Raw genomic sequence first — 17,389 nt, 5'->3', positions numbered from 1 at the left:
TAATTCATAAACACAACTTCATTCTTTATAAATCTCTCCAACAGTGTAGCATTAGCCGTTAGCCACGGAGCACAGCCTCAAATTCATTCAGAATCAAATGTAAACAATATAACAGTATACAATACCCACTTAATCCGACGCATACATGACGAACACTTTGTAAAGATCCATTTGAGGGTTATATTAGCTGTGTAAACTTTGTTTAGGCACTGTTTAAGGCAAGCGCGAGCTCCGTGGGTGGAGAGCACGAGATTTAAAGGGGCCGCACAGCATAAATCGCTTCATATTTAATGATGCCCCAAAATAGGCAGTTAAAAAAATTAATAAAAAAAAATCTATGGGGTATTTTGAGCTGAAACTTCACAGACACATTCAGGGGATACCTTAGACTTATATTACATCTTGTAAAAAAAACGTTTGATGGCACCTTTAAGGGGTGTGAGACTGGCTAACTAACTGCTGTGATTGGCTAACATCTTTCCATTTGAAACAGCCAAATATTACTCTCTCTTTTAGCACTTATTTACTATTAAAGCTCTCAAGGTTAACTAATTGTGAAAAGTGCTGCATTACATTTAGATCTATGCCACTATCTAAATATAATGCCATGAAATGTTGCCGTAATAAAGATTGTAGCCGATCACAGACATGTTGTTGAGCACATGAAAGCAGTGATCTCGTCATTGCAACTCAATTTCTGTACACTAATGAATGCTTTCATCATCACCAACAGTGCAAACGCGATATAACTAAGAGATTCGCTGAATAAAACGGGAGTTTTGGAGTGTGTCCAGAACTCAGTTACTGATAAACTCGTGCTGTTTAATTGACAGCTCCAATGATTGCAAAGGAAGCGTTCTTTGATCGCTTTCTTTATATAATTTAATCACTGTTTAAATAACTGATTATTTTCATCTTACTAAGAGAAAAAAACTGAAGTTGACCGTTAGTCACTGGTTTGATTTACTGACACATAAGGACATCTGACTGTACATGAATCATTTACATATCAGATCAGGCATTAGAATAAACACAGTTACTTACATGTTGTCATTACTGTCGAGTCCATATTGTAAAAGTATGTTTGCAAAGCCTGATTTACCAAAGAATTCACAGTGAAATACCAAATAGTAATAAATTAAGCTTAACTGAGACATTACATTTTCATGTTGAAAATTAACCATATTCCTAGCATAAGGATCCTTTGAAAGGTAATGTTAGTTTTAGTCCTATATCGTTATCCTCATGTCGCTATCCTCATCTCACTAACACGCGAGTGGGCGGAGCTAACATTGCAATGATGAAGTAGGCATTGATTTCTTCTGCGGAGGCGGGGTTTCACCTGTCTATGATAGGCACATCCCAGGATTAGTCGTTCGATGTATATATATATATATATATATATATATATATATATATATATATATATATATATATATATATATATATATATATATGTGTGTGTGTGTGTGTGTGTGTGTGTGTGTGTGTGTGTGTGTGTGTGTGTGTGGAAACTGATACATTTTTGTTCAAAATAAAAGTATTTATTTGAAATATTTTGTAACGTCATAAATGTCTTTACCGTCGCTTTAGATCTATTGAATGCATCCTTGCCGAATAAAAGTATATAAAAAAATCTTATTGACCCTGAACTTTTGAATGGTAATACACTGGAGGATAAAAAAATGGTAAAATCTCAATGTGATACACAAATGAAAAGTAAGATTGACACCTTGTTCTCATGTTGTAGTTTTTTTTCTTTTTTTTTTTTTTCTCTCATAATAAGAAAATTAGAGTTGCAAAATATTGTGCCATGAATGAACATGTTACCCTGTTCTATTGCAAATGCCACTCACACAGACAGAAATTAATTTAGATAGCAAACCCTTGATTATTATTCACCGAGTGGAAACACAGAGCTAATTATATTTATGTTATATCATGTCAATCATTGCTCTGGATTTACAATAGCTACAAATGATTCTAAATTGCCCATTTGTGTTTAAAACGGTGCCAAAAGAGGAAGGACTTATTGAATATCTTAATTAAAGAGTCATTATACACCTGCTGAAATCTCCCTTTTCTGCTGTTGGCAATTAGAACTTTAACAAAGTGACTAAGCTCCAGCGCATCAAGCCGTCTGACTAAACTCACAGATGCGACGCTCGGTAATGAGGACAACCCAACAAATGACAACTTAAATGCTTCATTCTTCCCGTGGCACGGAATCATTTAAAGATCGTCTCGCCTGGAGAGAGGGGAAGTAACCTCTAGAAATTAAAGCCTCCCAAAACGTGGATCTGTATTTGAGAGGCACTCGAGGAAAAAGTGAGCTGACATTTATGAGGTTCTAATTAAAGACAGCCCTTTTAATACTTGCAGAATGTGACCTTTGCTGTCCTGAGCCTTCAGAATATACCTTCAAAACTGGAGACTGTTTTGACTGCTGTGGAGAATGAGAACTACAATGAGGGCTTCCATAGAAGAAGAAGAAGAAAAAAAAATATTAGTCTCAAATGTGCATGCATTCCCATTCAGGCAGAAAAGCCTACAAAGAAATGTTGCTCTCAGCTTTCAGATGCTTAAAGAAGAGAGAGAGGAAACTGATCCAAAAATGGAAGACAGGTGTCTAGACAGCTGCCTACACAGAAATCAACAGAAAACCATACATATAGAAATAAATATAGGCAGTTAGTGAATTTGATGGATAGAAAGATGAGCAGATGGATGGCTGGGTGAATGCTTGATGGACAGATGAGCGGGAACGAAGAGGCAAGCGGCGAGAATTGTGTGAAAGAGACGGGTGGGAGAGGGAGGAGTAGAGAAATCCAGACAGACAGATCCAGCTCTTTACATCCAAGTGAAAGAGGATCTCATGGGCATGTTACTATGTTGAGAGCTTTAAATCAGAGCATGTGAAATGTACATGATTAAATATTCATGGGATAGCTTTGAAAATAACTTGCATGTAGCATTGTGTAAGACATTCCGTTTTACTGTTTCTGAGGTGGTTTGTTATTTGAACATTTTAAGTTCTGCTTAAATTTGTGGAATTATTCTTTGAAGTCAAAGACATTTTTTAATTATGGAGAGACTTCTGGGCTAAATAAATTGCGGATGACTAGGAAAAGAGCAAAAAAATGAAAATTGTAAAAAAAAAAAAAAAAAAATACTGCTGAGGGATTTGAACTAACTAAGCACACAGAGCGAGCTTATGGCATTGTAGCATAGTCACTCCTGTTGTAAGTATTGAGTGAATGCAGAAGAATCTGAAAAAAAAAAAAAAAAAGATAATTAAGCATTTTCACTATATCAAACTGCTAAGGGCATAACTCAAAAGCCTTATTTGGATGAGACTAGCATTCCTGGAGGATGTTAGAGAAATTTTGGTTTAACAGACATACTTTGCAATTTTAATCCCGTCCGACTCTGCCAAGTCTGTGTTTTTCTCACACACATTCAGTAAAAATTTCAGAGCAAATTACCTACCGTTTTTCGGCTTAACCCTAACGCTTGCGCCCAAGTGATTTTTGACTTCCCAGAACTGTCATTTGCGTACCAATCTTCCACATGCTGTACCTTTCAGTTTGCACTTATGCACCCCCATATCATCAGAGATGCTGGCTTTTGAACTGAATGCTGATAACACGCTGGAAATTCTCCCTCCTCTTCAGCACGGAGGACATGCCGTCTGTGATTTCCAACAAGAATGTCAAATTTAGACTCGTCTGACCATAGAACACTTTTCCACTTTGAAACTGTCCATTTTAAATGAGGCTTGGCCCACAGGACACAACGGAGCTTCTGGACCATGTTCACATATGGCTTCCTTTTTGCATGATAGAGCTTTAGTTGGCATCTGCAGATGGCACGGTGGATTGTGTTTACCAACAGTGGTTTCTGAAAGTATTCCTGGGCCATTTAGTAATGTCATTGACACAATCATGCCGATGAGTGATGCAGTGTCATCTGAGGGCCCGAAGACCACGGGCATCCAATAAAGGTCTTGTCTCTTAAGCACAGAGATTTCTTCAGTTTCTCTGAATCTTTTGATGATGTTATGCACTGTAGATGATGAGATTTGCAAAGCCTTTGCAATTTGACATTGAGGAACATTGTTTTGAAAGTATTCCACAATCTTTTTACGCACTCTTTCACAGCTCTGCCCATCGTTACTTCTGAGAGACTCCTCCTCTCTAAGACATCCCTTTGATAGCTAATCATGTTACAGACCTGATATCAGTTAACTTAATTAGCTGCTAGATGTTCCAAAATCTCCCATAGGTGTTCAACTGGGTGAGAGCTGATGACTGCAAATGCCATAGCCTATGATTCACCTCATTTTCATACTCCAAACCATTTAGTGACATTTTATGCCTTATGGATGAAGGCATTGTTCACTCCCATCAGGATTAAAATGCTTCATCATCATAGGATAAAGATGATCACAGCAGCTGTGCATTGGTTTGCAGTGACCCTTCCCTTTAAGGGGACAAGTGGACCAAAACCATGCCAGCAAAATGCCCTCCACAGCATAATAGAGCTACCGGACCTCCAGATTTAAGTTTCATTTGTCACCTGGCTGTATATTACAGTACCTCATTACAAAAGCTCAATTTTTTTTTTTTCATGACATGACCCCATGAAAACACCAGTTGAAAAGTATTTTCACAATATATTTAAATGAACAAGAACACACTGAGAAACACATAGAGAAGGATTTGAGGAGACAAAAATATATCTAAATAATCTACTGAACAACAGAAACCTTTTCAGTCACTGAAAACTGCCCTTTACACTTCCATTGAAAATAAAATGGCACAACTAACTGAGCTGAAAGGTCTCATTGAAGCAGGTAAGCTGGTTGATTGAAGCAGCAAACATCTCAACTCTCTTCAGACTTTTTTCAGTTATTTCGAAGCAACTGTTGGTCAATTAAGATTTGACAGATGGATTCACACCTTGCTGGATGTGTTTACTAAATAATGTTTTGTCAGTTGTGATACAAACGTTCAGTGTTATTCATGATTGAATAAAAGAAATGATTCATAAAGAACAGAATTCAAGCAGCACAAGTATAGGCTGATATAAACAGGGCAATTCAAGATTCACACTTGTTAGTAAAATATATTTATATTATATTACATTTATTAGACACTTTTATCCAAAGTGACTTTCAAACGAGGAAAGCAAAAACTGGCTTGGTGAATGTAGCCATATGAGTGTCAATAAACTGGATATTTATTTATTTATTTTTAAAGTAGGAATGAACCAATTAAAAACATCATATTATTATAATTAATGGGTTTGGTAATGTTTTTTTTTTTTTTTTAAGTCTCTTATGATTATCAATGCTGTATTTACTTGATCAAAAATACAACAATTATATTTTATATGTATGTTTTAATATTTCACAATTATTATTATTATTATTATTATTATTAATGTTGAAAACAGTTGTTTTTATTGTTTTTTAAATAGAACAGAATTTATTTGACAAAGTTTATTTTTATTTTATTATTTAATTAATATTTACAGAAAGACTTTACTGCCACTTTTGATTTTAATGCATCCTTGCTGAATAAAGTATTTTTTTGGTTTTGTTTTGGTCTACACATGCACTATAGTTTATGTCAGAGATTTTCAACCTTTTTAAATCCCATTGTCAAAGACAATATTTGAAGACCCACCAGTCTAGAAGTGACAATATATTAAAATAATTAATTAATTTAATAATTAATTCATTAAAAACAAAATCAGAAGTTTAATAACTGGATGTTCTTCGGGTTTCACACTCTTTACACGACTTTTCCAGTTGTTTTCCAGTTATTTGTTGAGGCCAAGTTAACCCAGAAAAAAAGACAGTTGTTGAAGGAATAAATTAAAATAAAAAATATGATGTGTGATATTTCAAGCTTGAAATGCTTGTTTACTGGTCAGGGGGTATGAATAATCGTACTATTTTAAAATTGTTTTTAATATACTTAATTAACTAAACTGACAGTTAATTTTGACATCTAAAAAAGTACACAGTAGTTTTATATCCAAAGCTCATCTCAAAGTTAATACTACTGAAAGCTGTGGAAACACATAGGCTGACAAATCAATGCAAAAAGCTGCAAGGATGAAAACCAGTCAAGCTGTAACTGACATAACTATGTTGACACAGACAGACGTTCATTGGCACAGACATCCGAGACATCAAAGAGACGTAAATCAAGTGCTCACCTGAGGAACAGGCACCCTGGATTGGAAATGGTGTGACATTATAAGGTGATATTTCAAGCAAATTTGGAAGAAGTCATGGGCTCATGTCACAAAGTCTTTTTCCTTACCAAATAGGCTACCCCATATACCCTACCCAATTATTCAAATAAAAAAGACCAAAAAAAAAAAAAAAAAACTGACAATAACAGTAATAATTTACATTTTATCAATTTTTAGTTTTATTTAATCAATTGATATTGAGTTTATACATTTAGGGGTTTGTGCTAAAACAATTTATCCCTATAAAGCTTACTGTATGGCATTTTTGACAATATTTAAACTATTAAACTATCCTTTAAACTATCCAGCATGATAATTTGCAAAACTTTGCTGAAAACCTGTTGCACACAGTCTACTACATTCTATAATAATCTGATTGATAGTTTAAAAATTTTACTTGCTAATTTTTTTAGCAAGTAAAAGGCCTTTTAGTGTAATTCTAAAAATGTCCCCGTTCAGGTCATGGTGCTCATATCTTTTTACTGTGAAATCATTACTGATTTTTATAACGTAAACGTAAGAATAACATTCATTTTGTATGTGAGATTAAAGTGAGATTAAATACATAAAGTACATTTATGTATAGTTAATCATTACCTGGGGGGTATTCCAGAAAGCAGGTTATGTGACATACCTGGGTATGTTTAAGAGTAAGTAAGCGGATAATCTCAACTTTCGGTTCCAAAAACGGAGGTAACTTTTAGGGTATGTAAGTAACCATAGCAACTTGTTCTCTGAACATAACCTGCTCCGGAGCAGGTTATGTTCAAGGGTTAGTTAGCTTAAGAGGAATTCAGATGCATATTACATTATCAATATAATTATATTAATAATCTTTAATTAATTATCTAAATTTGTTATATAGTTACAGTTATATACACAATGTTATATACAATATATAAATGTTTATTCAATTCTAATATATGAATTTATTTTATTGTCATCTCACACATGGATCTGCTTTTTATCCTTTATAACAGGACATTTTCTATGCTATAATTTCTATAATAAAATACATATCATATATGTCATATCTTATTAAATAATTAGCATCAAACAAACAATATTAAGATTAAAAATGATTGCACAACCACCCAATAGGTGGTGATGTGCACCAAGTAGGTTATGTAAATCGCCATTAAACAAAAGAAGAAGAATGAAGTAGAATGGCGCGCTTTTTCTTAGCGTCTGTTTCCATGGTGAATCATCGATTCGTCACTCTGTTGAGAATGTCTTGTGTGTTAACCGAGAACATACTCTGGGTTGGCTGAACTCACTCCCGGACACATTTTTGGAACCAGCATACCATGAGTAAGCAAGGTTTGGGTTAATCAACCGAGAGTTCAGGGTATATGTGACAATAAGTTAACCCTGCTTTCTGGAATACATCCCAGTTTCCATAGAATTCTGAGATTGCATTTCATTGTTTTTATTTATTTTGAGGAATACAGAATGTTTTCATGCGTGAGATGAGTAAACGCATGTTCACATTTAGTCTAGAATTACAATAACCATCATGTTCACACATCACACACAATTCCTCTGTACTATCTCAAATTGGGGACAGGAGAGATGTCAGTCAATAAATGTGAAAAAAAGTAACTTGTGTTACTTATTTGAAAAAGTAACTTAGATATTTTGTTGTAAATTGAAAAAAAAAGTTATGTGTTACTTGAAAAAGTCATCTGATTACGGAACTCAAGTTACTTGTAATGCGTTACCCCCAACACATGGTTAGAGGTTTAGATCTGTAGCGAAAATTAACTCAAAGGGGAAATATTAATAATTATTCATAACTCATTATGATTATTAATTATGATTAATTATGAATATGCAAATCCGTTAATCAGATTAACTGGACGTAGCTACATTAAAATTAACATTACAATCAGTTAACCTGTTCGTCCAGTGAACGCTCAGGGTTGATTGTTTATTAATTCTAAGAAATGTCAATTTCCAAGTTATGGAAAAATAATATTTCTTATTGTACTGTACTACTCAGAGCACGTAGTCCGGATCTATCACTTAAGAGGCAATTCATTAGCAGACGGAGTCAGAACCAAACGTGTATTGTGCACAATCTTTATTAACTAACTCACAAACACATAACTAAACTAACAAACACATAACATAACATACATAAAGGGTCACACACACACACACACACACACGCAAGTCAGAATGAGTAATGATAGTGTTGAACCGGAAGAGATGCTGTTACTAGAGCTACATGAAATGTCAAAGGCAATCTGGAAAGGAATCATCAGTTTCTTCAGCAATAGCAAGGTAAGTCTTACAAATTAATACTAACTCGCTGTTTAGTGTTAAAATGTACGATACTTGCAAGATGCCCTTAGGCTGAGGAGCATCGGCTCTGCCATCTGAGGAGAGATCTTGGGTGATTCAGTCCGAAGTTATTGCCAGTTTTTCCATGTTGGATGAGGAGCACATGGCTCGTTTGTAGGCCGTTGCCTACAGGCCTTGCAGGCCTGGCCTAGGCCGGCCGCAAGGAGATCGATTCGGTCGTTCAGAAGCAAGGAGAAAAAGAGAGGGAGTGGCACTGTTCGCTGGTTTTTAACCTCTGGTCAAAGTCACACCTCTCAGTTGTTGACCGGACCAATGAAGATGTTGTAATTCTGGGTGGCAACACCCCTCCTGTCAGGGCTTTTACAACCCAAAAAGATTAACAAGCTGAGTTCTTGAATCAGAACTATTAAAGATTCTTTTAATACTGATGTGTTGCACAGGTATGGATGTACCGCATACACAAGCATTTAAATCTTCCCGCTACGAACGTATAGACACTAAACATGGCATGATTGAAGTTACCGTGCAGGTCATAACATTTAACAATCATCAAACATGTAAATACAATGAGTACAATACAACATCAGTAATAATGGATACCATTTCCTGAGAAGGATTCATTTATAGCACAGTCTGTCTATACATTAATGCCATAGAGTCTGTGTTCTGTGTGGAAAATGCAAGGGAGATGCAGATTTTCTGTGTCTCTTCTCTGTTCTCCATGCGGCAACCACATTCCTCAGCGCAATAAACTTGTAACTGAAAACTTCCCGGGGGATGGGAACAGTCAAATCCCAGAGTGAGCTTAAAACTATTGGTGAACTAACAAATAATTGTGTCTGATTTGTCTCAGTCATTACAGATCATAAACAGAGTATCTCAGGAACATCTATATGGTGCTGACTTACAAACACTGTATAATGTCTGGCCTTCTGAAGAGTGGATGTGGGAAATCTAGAATGACTGCTACTTCCTCAGACACTTGCACCTCCTTTTCACAGCTACTGGTGAATTACTTCCAAGGTGCCAAGGGTACATGACAGTCTTGATGATTGCTGACAGCTTTCTAGATGGGTGGAAGCTGCTCCTGCTAAAAGTACAACAGTCAGTCACTCAGCCAAAACTCTTCTCAAAGATTACATCCCACTGCCAGTCAACTCAGATACCACACTGCATTGTCAATGTTTACAGCAAACTTTATTAACAATGTGACTGCTACTACTTCCGACCACAAATTGATTAAATCAGTTAACAAAGACAGACAGTAATGCATAACCCCAAGCTCCTTCTCCTACCAACCAACCAACCATGATGTTGCTTCAAGATAGATAGCTTCCCTGCTGAAAAATCCAGCATGACTCAGTATGAATTCCATATCGGTCAAGGCTGGTTAGAGCTGGTATAGTGCTGGTGTAGCTGGTAGACCAGCATTATCATTATCATGGTTCTCCAGAGCTCCCACTTCCCATGCTGATGAGCAGCAAACCAGCACCCACCATCCCTTGCTGGTCACCAGCAAGCAAAACATACATTATGCTGATGATTTTTCAGCAGGGTTATCTGAATTATTACTGGTAAGATACAAATAAAGGTTTATTAACTTAAGAAAACATGTGAATTTACAAAAATAAAAGCTGAAAATCTCATCCTAAACCCCACTGCTCACTCTGCCAATTATGAAGACTAATTGTTAATGAGATGGGATGAGTTGAAATGTCTGTGGTAATCAATAGCACTAGAAAAATCTTTTAAGGCCTTTGGAAACTTTACTGTACCGTATGTCTTTCCAAGGTCCCAATAATACCAGCTGACTTTTATTTTATTTCTGACAATGTGATTGATTATTTTGTTGACATCTTTCATGAAATAGCATCTGTGGGCAAATTTCAAATTGTGTTTTTGATCCCTTGAAGGGAATTTTATCATTATACTCATGTGAGACAGGGTGTCGAGTCCTTGTGATTCATTTTAAAGCTAGATGGCGGAACGTTATAAGTTAACGTACAAACAGAATAATTCAAGTTGTTTTGTTGTGATATATTACGCACATTTTCATCATGCATTTCATAGGATGTTTAAACAAGTTTTATAGGTATGAAATATGCTTAATAATAAATACGCTAGGTAAATGTGACTACCTGCCCAGTCCAAAGAAGAAACAGAATATATATATATATATATATATATATATATATATATATATATATATATATATATATATATATATATATATAATGTACTAAATCATGCATTTTAAACAGATTTTTTTGTGTTGTTGTTGAAGAAAGCTTTCATTTAAATGAAGGTTATTGAATTAAATAATAAATTAATTTAATTTGATTTGATTAACTGGTTAGACACAACTTTTCTCTTTATGTCTGAATCCCCATTGATTGCTATTTGTAATTATAATAAGCAGTTTCATCTTATTCTTTAGTCTAGTCTTGCTCAATTCATTAATGTGTTTGCTTATATAACTACAAGTATGAATATTTTACAGACTTGTAGCTTCTCTCTCTTCACACTCTCTCTCCCACTTTCTCTCTAAATACGTTTGCTACTTTTGATCATTTTCCTTTGGAAAATATATTTGCAGTCGCATTAAAGAATAAAGTTACTTGGGGAGTTACAGACAGATGCTGTGCCTCCATAGCTGGAATACATGATATTCTGCTGATGAATATGCATGCGGTTGATTCAAGTTCAATTTGAGGATTCAAGATATCCTTGAGATTGTAAGAGACACATTTTTGACTCTCTCCTATTGACTGCAATACTCCACGTGTGACAATTGACATGTTTCTTATTGCATCTGTCTGTATATACTCTATAGAGTCATATCATAAACTATCCAAATATCCCCTTATCTTTTGTTATAAAAGAGTTTGATGTATTATGAAAACAAACTGTAGCTCTCAGAACTCAAAAATCCTTCACCAGTCCAACAAGATCTAATGAAACAAAGCTGCAAAAATGGCTCACTGTGAAATCTTACTGATGTAATATATAGTATACAAGAAAGAGAAACTTCTAATCCCACTACTGGCTATTTAAATGTATAGTTTGCACACACACAGAAAAAAAAAAAAAAAAAAAAATTCTTCCATCATTTACTCACCCTCATGTCATTCCGAACCCATTAGAATATTTTGTTAAAACATTTTAAAATTAATAATAGTTAAAAAAAAAAAAATTGAAATGCTATTGTGAAGTAAAATGATTACTACTTAAGAGTTATTCAAATATGACAATTAAATAATGACTAATTATATTATGAATTTTATATATTGGTGCAAGTATCATAGGTTCACAGCAGGGGAAATTAGATGGCTTCACTACCATCTTTATACTTAACTTTTTTTAGTTGTTATTCTTCTCTGTTTTTATCTATTTGCCCCATTTGCTGTGCAATAAATAGTAATGGCACCTACAGGTAAAGTGTGCAATTTCTGAAACATTAAACATAGGCCCTTGTCCCAAATGGCACACTTTATATGCACTTACGGTCTTGTGGACTCACATTGACTGCCGTGTACGCATGATCGTGAAGTCCACTAGACCACAGGGTGTCTCAATTAAGGTTTCAAAAGGTGGTCGACATGCACCTTCGATGCACACTTTTGCCGATCCCGCACTGAAGCGAGCTCCAAACTTCTACCCAACAGTCAAAGCGGTATTTTGTTGTAAAACGCAGACTCATAAAAATGCAAAAGTGCATAAAAATGCAAAAACTCTACTAACCCTAACGTAACAGCCAACTAATACTTTAATGAGAGTTAGTTGACCTAGTCGCAAATTAATGAGAGTTATCTGACATTAAGTTGCAAAGTTACTTATAGTTAGCAGGGCTCTGACCCGGTTCAAGAATGCTGGAGGTTTGTGTTTGTCCGTCATTAGAATGGCTGCATCTGAGGCAGTAAATGCATCTCATTACGTTTTCATCAACTTACAGGTTACAAAGTTTATTGTAGCTATGTTTATGTTGATTGGGTGCTTGGTTTTTCCTGTTGTTTAATACATTTGGCCAAAATCCTGTATTATAAAAGCTGAAGTGCTATGCATAGGCTGTATTGGCATGTCTAGACGGCAAATACCAGACTATGACTCTCTTCTCTTTAAATACATAAAACATTAGCCTTTACAAATCATGGCTTTTGAGTAAAGAAATTGCTATACTTATTCAAACCACCAGTTCTTTATTTACCAAAGCAGAGACCATCTCCAAAATGTGTGCAGCACTTAATTCTAAATGGAGGCGGGTGAAGCTACCGTATTAGCTTTTGATTACAGTTTAAGTTATGAGAGCATAAATGTTTTAAAAATTTGGCTAAAATGTTGTAACACGCATTGCCAAACAAGCATTCTTTTTTTCAGTGAATTTATATCCCCAAAATGGCGACGTTAAAACATTAAAATAAAAAATAAAAGTCACGTTTTTAAAAAAAAAAAAGTATTATTTGTGGCCTAAGAAGATGGAAAATAGCAATACATTTATTTTCTGATTTCTCTGGTTTTGCCATTTTTAGGGTTAAGGATTCACTGGAGTTACGAGGTTTAAAGGGGACATATAATGAAAATCTGACTTTCTCAGCGTTTAAGTGCTATAATCAGGTCCCCGGTGCATCTACCAACCCAGAAAATGTGAAAAAAGAACAACCCAGTAACTTTGTTTTGGTAAGCCTTTCTCTGCAAGCATGTGGAAAAACGAGTCGCTCAGATTTCGCTTCCTTGTGACGTAGGAAGGGGATCTTATTATAATATTTCCGCCCCATAATCTGCACGTTTCCACCCACGGCGCCGCCATTTTGTTTTCACAAGCGAAAACGGTGTACCAGTTCTAAGGCCATGGTAAAAGCTCGAGCAAAGCATGCTAACTACTCTGTGGTTGGCTAAACAGATGAGCACAGAAGAGAGTCTTGTTAGTTTGGATAGCCTGGAAGTTGACCCTGGTAAGCTTGATTGCTAAAAATCATTGCGTTTCTGTCCGAGCAATATTTTGGAAAAAAAAAAAAATATTCACAGCATTTGATAGCAATCAGAAAAGTTAGCCTGTATGGCTCTGTTTGGCAAACAGGTATGCTATGTATAGTGGGCTTCCATATGGGTTTTGCACAAAAGACATGATGGGCTATGCTAGTCAGTGAATTGAATCAACTCCATAGCAACTACATAAATGTATCCACTAATCATGCAGAAACGTCCAGTTGCATTCCAAAAGTTGTTACTTCTTCCTGAGTCTCTCCATCAGTGACCGACTCCGGTTTGAACAATGTAAGGCTGAACACTGACAATTGTCATTTTGGCTGCGTGAGATTCTCCAGCTTTGTTGTTGTTGCGCAACCGAAGCGTTAAAGCTCCGCCCTCTTTTGGAAAGCGGGCTGGGAGCAGCAGCTCATTTGCATTTAAAGGGACACACACAAAAACAGCATGATTTTTCTCACACCCAAATAAGGGTAAATTTAACAAGCTGTAATAAATGATCTGTGGGGTATTTTGAGCTGAAACTTATATTACATCTTGTGAAAAGGGGCATTATAGGTCAAGTTCAATTCAAGCTCTTGTATAAAGTATAAGTAAAAACAAAAAAATAAAATAATGATATTAACTGTTTTTTTTATTTTTTATTTTTTTTTTAACCAAGCTGTTTTCAGAACATTAATGACACAGAGGGAACGCATTAACAGAAACAATAAATTACTGAATCTGCTTGGAGTGAACTGATTTTTTTTTTTTTTTTTTTTTTTTTTTTTTTTTTTAAGCCCTGATTTGTAGAATGTCTAAAGTGGACTATTGAAATAAATTGTAACCTGAAAACTCTTCAATCAATTACTTCACTTTTAATTGCAAACTACTGGTAAGATACAACATTACTGATATTTAAAATGTGTATTGATTAATGCTTAATTAGCTGTTAATGCAGCTTAAACACAGTCAATTAGGCATTAAATAGGTTTTGTTTATATAATAGGTTGATATTCTATGCACTTGCACACCAACCAAAAGTTGCAAAACTGCCGTGGAGAGAAAGAGAGATGGCAAGGTCTTCTGTCTGTTGACATACACAGTGTCCACATGTTGCTGGTGACAGTATCAGACTGCATAAAAAAAAAAAAAAACACAGAATGAGCATGATGCAACCACACAGACTGTCAAACCTTCAAAGATGTTGGTGTTTGGGGATTTATACAGACACACACACACACACACACACACACACACACAAAGTCTGCAGAAGAATGAATAAAGAAATGCAAAAGGTGCTGAATTAAGTTTAAGAAACTGTTCTCAGTCTGTGCATTCAGCCAAAAGTGAGCAGTTTATTCAATGTAGCTTGCTCAAGAATTACTACTTTAAGTATAACTTGGTTTAGCTAGTTTTTAGCTGGTTTAGCTTCTTTTAAGCTTCAAAAGTACACAAACCTACCATAAAACTTTTTTTAAAAGTTATTAAAAAAGACTATTTTCTTATATATATATATATAAACATCCTCAAAAAAGTACAATGCACATTTTATGCTGAACAAATGATGACAGAATTTTAAATTCTGAGAATTTTGATTCTCAGAATTATTTGTCCCTTTTAATTTTATCACCACTCAAAGAACATGCTGAAATGCTGAAACTGGTTGATTTAAGAATAAAATGATGGCCACTCAGTGATAACAGTTGGGTTATTAATGTTTTCCATTTAAGCTATTAACTTCAAATTTCAGAAGGTTTTCTTCTATTCTCTCAACTGTTCCACCACTTTTCTTTTCAAAGGTTATGAAATGCTCTTCAGTAATCACAGTGTGCTGGCTTTGAAAAGCCTGACTGCTCTCTACGGCTTTCTCATTTCATATCACGTCCTTGGAGATATAAATTTCAGACACAAAATGCAGTGACTTTAATGTATGCCAGCCACGTTGAATTTAATAATGCAAATGCGTTTATAGGGTTTGAAAGGACAAGACGCATTAGTCAACGTCACAATGGTGAAAAAGATACTCTACGATTTAATTATGACTTTTCGGTCCTGTTTATGGAATAGACACAGGCACAGTTGATGAAAGGGTATCTGAGGGTTTACAGTGGGGCTCACAATAATGAATACAGTCCATTGTGATGATTTTTTTTTTTTTTTTTTTTTTTGATTCTGCTGCTGCAGCTGACAAGTGCAAACACTTGTCAAGATTCGGCTTTACCCGATAAGGCAATAACCCCTGACAACCCCAACAAGCAGCTGACTTTTTAGGGCTAAAACAAACAGAAATTGAGGCCGCACAGCTGCTGCGGTTACAGAGTGGCTGCGTGTGCAACAAGCCATTAAAATTATATAAGCAAAACACAGTATTGTATGAGTCTCTTTACATTTGAAAACCTATTTCTGCTCAACATACTGAAATAGAAATGAATGGGGAAGAAAAACACCATGAAAAAAAGAACAGGCTAATTAAAAATAATTACCACATTTCACTTTTACAATATTTTTTTGTAAACTGTGCTCATGATTGGGAACATAAGATCTTAATTAAACCAGCTAAAATGAGTCATGTCCACTGTGTTCTGATCAAAAGTAAATAAATAAATAAATAAATTATATATAAATTCACTCTTTGTTATATTGCAGCCATTTGCTAAAATAATTTAAGTTCATTTTTTTCCTCATTAATGTACACACAGCACCCCATATTGACAGAAAAACACAGAATTGTTGACATTTTTGCAGATTTATTAAAAAAGAAAAACTGAAATATCACATGGTCCTAAGTATTCAGACCCTTTGCTGTGACACTCATATATTTAACTCAGGTGCTGTCCATTTCTTCTGATCATCCTTGAGATGGTTCTACACCTTCATTTGAGTCCAGCTGTGTTTGATTATACTGATTGGACTTGATTAGGAAAGCCACACACCTGTCTATATAAGAGCTTACAGCTCACAGTGCATGTCAGAGCAAATGAGAATCATGAGGTCAAAGGAACTGCCTGAAGAGCTCAGGGACAGAATTGTGGCAAGGCACAGATCTGGCCAAGGTTACAAAAAAAATTCTCCTGCACTTAAGGTTCCTAAGAGCACAGTGGCCTCCATAATCCTTAAATGGAAGACGTTTAGGATGACCAGAACCCTTCCTAGAGCTGGCCGTCCGGCCAAACTGAGCTATCGGGGGAGAAGAGCCTTGGTGAGAGAGGTAAAGAAGAACCCAAAGATCACTGTGGCTGAGCTCCAGAGATGCAGTCGGGAGATGGGAGAAAGTTGTAGAAAGTCAACCATCACTGCAGCCCTCCACCAGTCGGGGCTTTATGGCAGAGTGCAAGACACATGAAAGACCGCATGGAGTTTGCTAAAAAACACCTGAAGGACTACAAAGATGAATGCAGCCAAGTACAGGGATATCCTGGACGAAAACCTTCTCCAGAGTGCTTAGGACCTCAGACTGGGCCGAAGGTTTACCTTCCAACAAGACAATGACCCTAAGCACACAGCTAAAATAACGAAGGAGTGGCTTCACAACAACTCCGTGACTGTTCTTGAATGGCCCAGCCAGAGCCCTGACTTAAACCCAATTGAGCATCTCTGGAGAGACCTAAAAATGGCTGTCCACCACCGTTTACCATCCAACCTGACAGAACTGGAGAGGATCTGCAAGGAGGAATGGCAGAGGATCCCCAAATCCAGGTGTGAAAAACTTGTTGCATCTTTCCCAAAAAGACTCATGGCTGTATTAGATCAAAAGGGTGCTTCTACTAAATACTGAGCAAAGGGTCTGAATACTTGGGACCATGTGATATTTCAGTTTTTCTTTTTTAATAAATCTGCAAAAATATCAACAATT

The 17,389-nt window shown here is 35.7% G+C and overlaps 1 protein-coding gene across 7 annotated transcripts in view; it reads right to left on the bottom strand.

Moving 5' to 3' along the window:
• cntn5 (contactin 5) overlaps positions 1 to 17,389 on the bottom strand; it is a 405,703-nt gene that overhangs the window by 201,413 nt on the left and 186,901 nt on the right. For 2 of the 7 annotated variants that reach the window (XM_048168028.1, XM_048168029.1), the window contains exon 3: positions 14,572 to 14,669. The exons of the other annotated variants lie outside the window; for them this stretch is intronic. In XM_048168028.1, the coding sequence (XP_048023985.1) occupies positions 14,572 to 14,669 (98 nt within the window). The remainder of the gene's footprint in view (positions 1 to 14,571; positions 14,670 to 17,389) is intronic. 7 annotated transcript variants of the gene reach the window in all.

The sequence above is a fragment of the Megalobrama amblycephala genome, linkage group LG19 (assembly GCF_018812025.1).
Source record: "Megalobrama amblycephala isolate DHTTF-2021 linkage group LG19, ASM1881202v1, whole genome shotgun sequence".
NCBI lineage: Eukaryota > Metazoa > Chordata > Actinopteri > Cypriniformes > Xenocyprididae > Megalobrama > Megalobrama amblycephala.
This window is presented reverse-complemented; position numbering and strand designations above follow the sequence as displayed.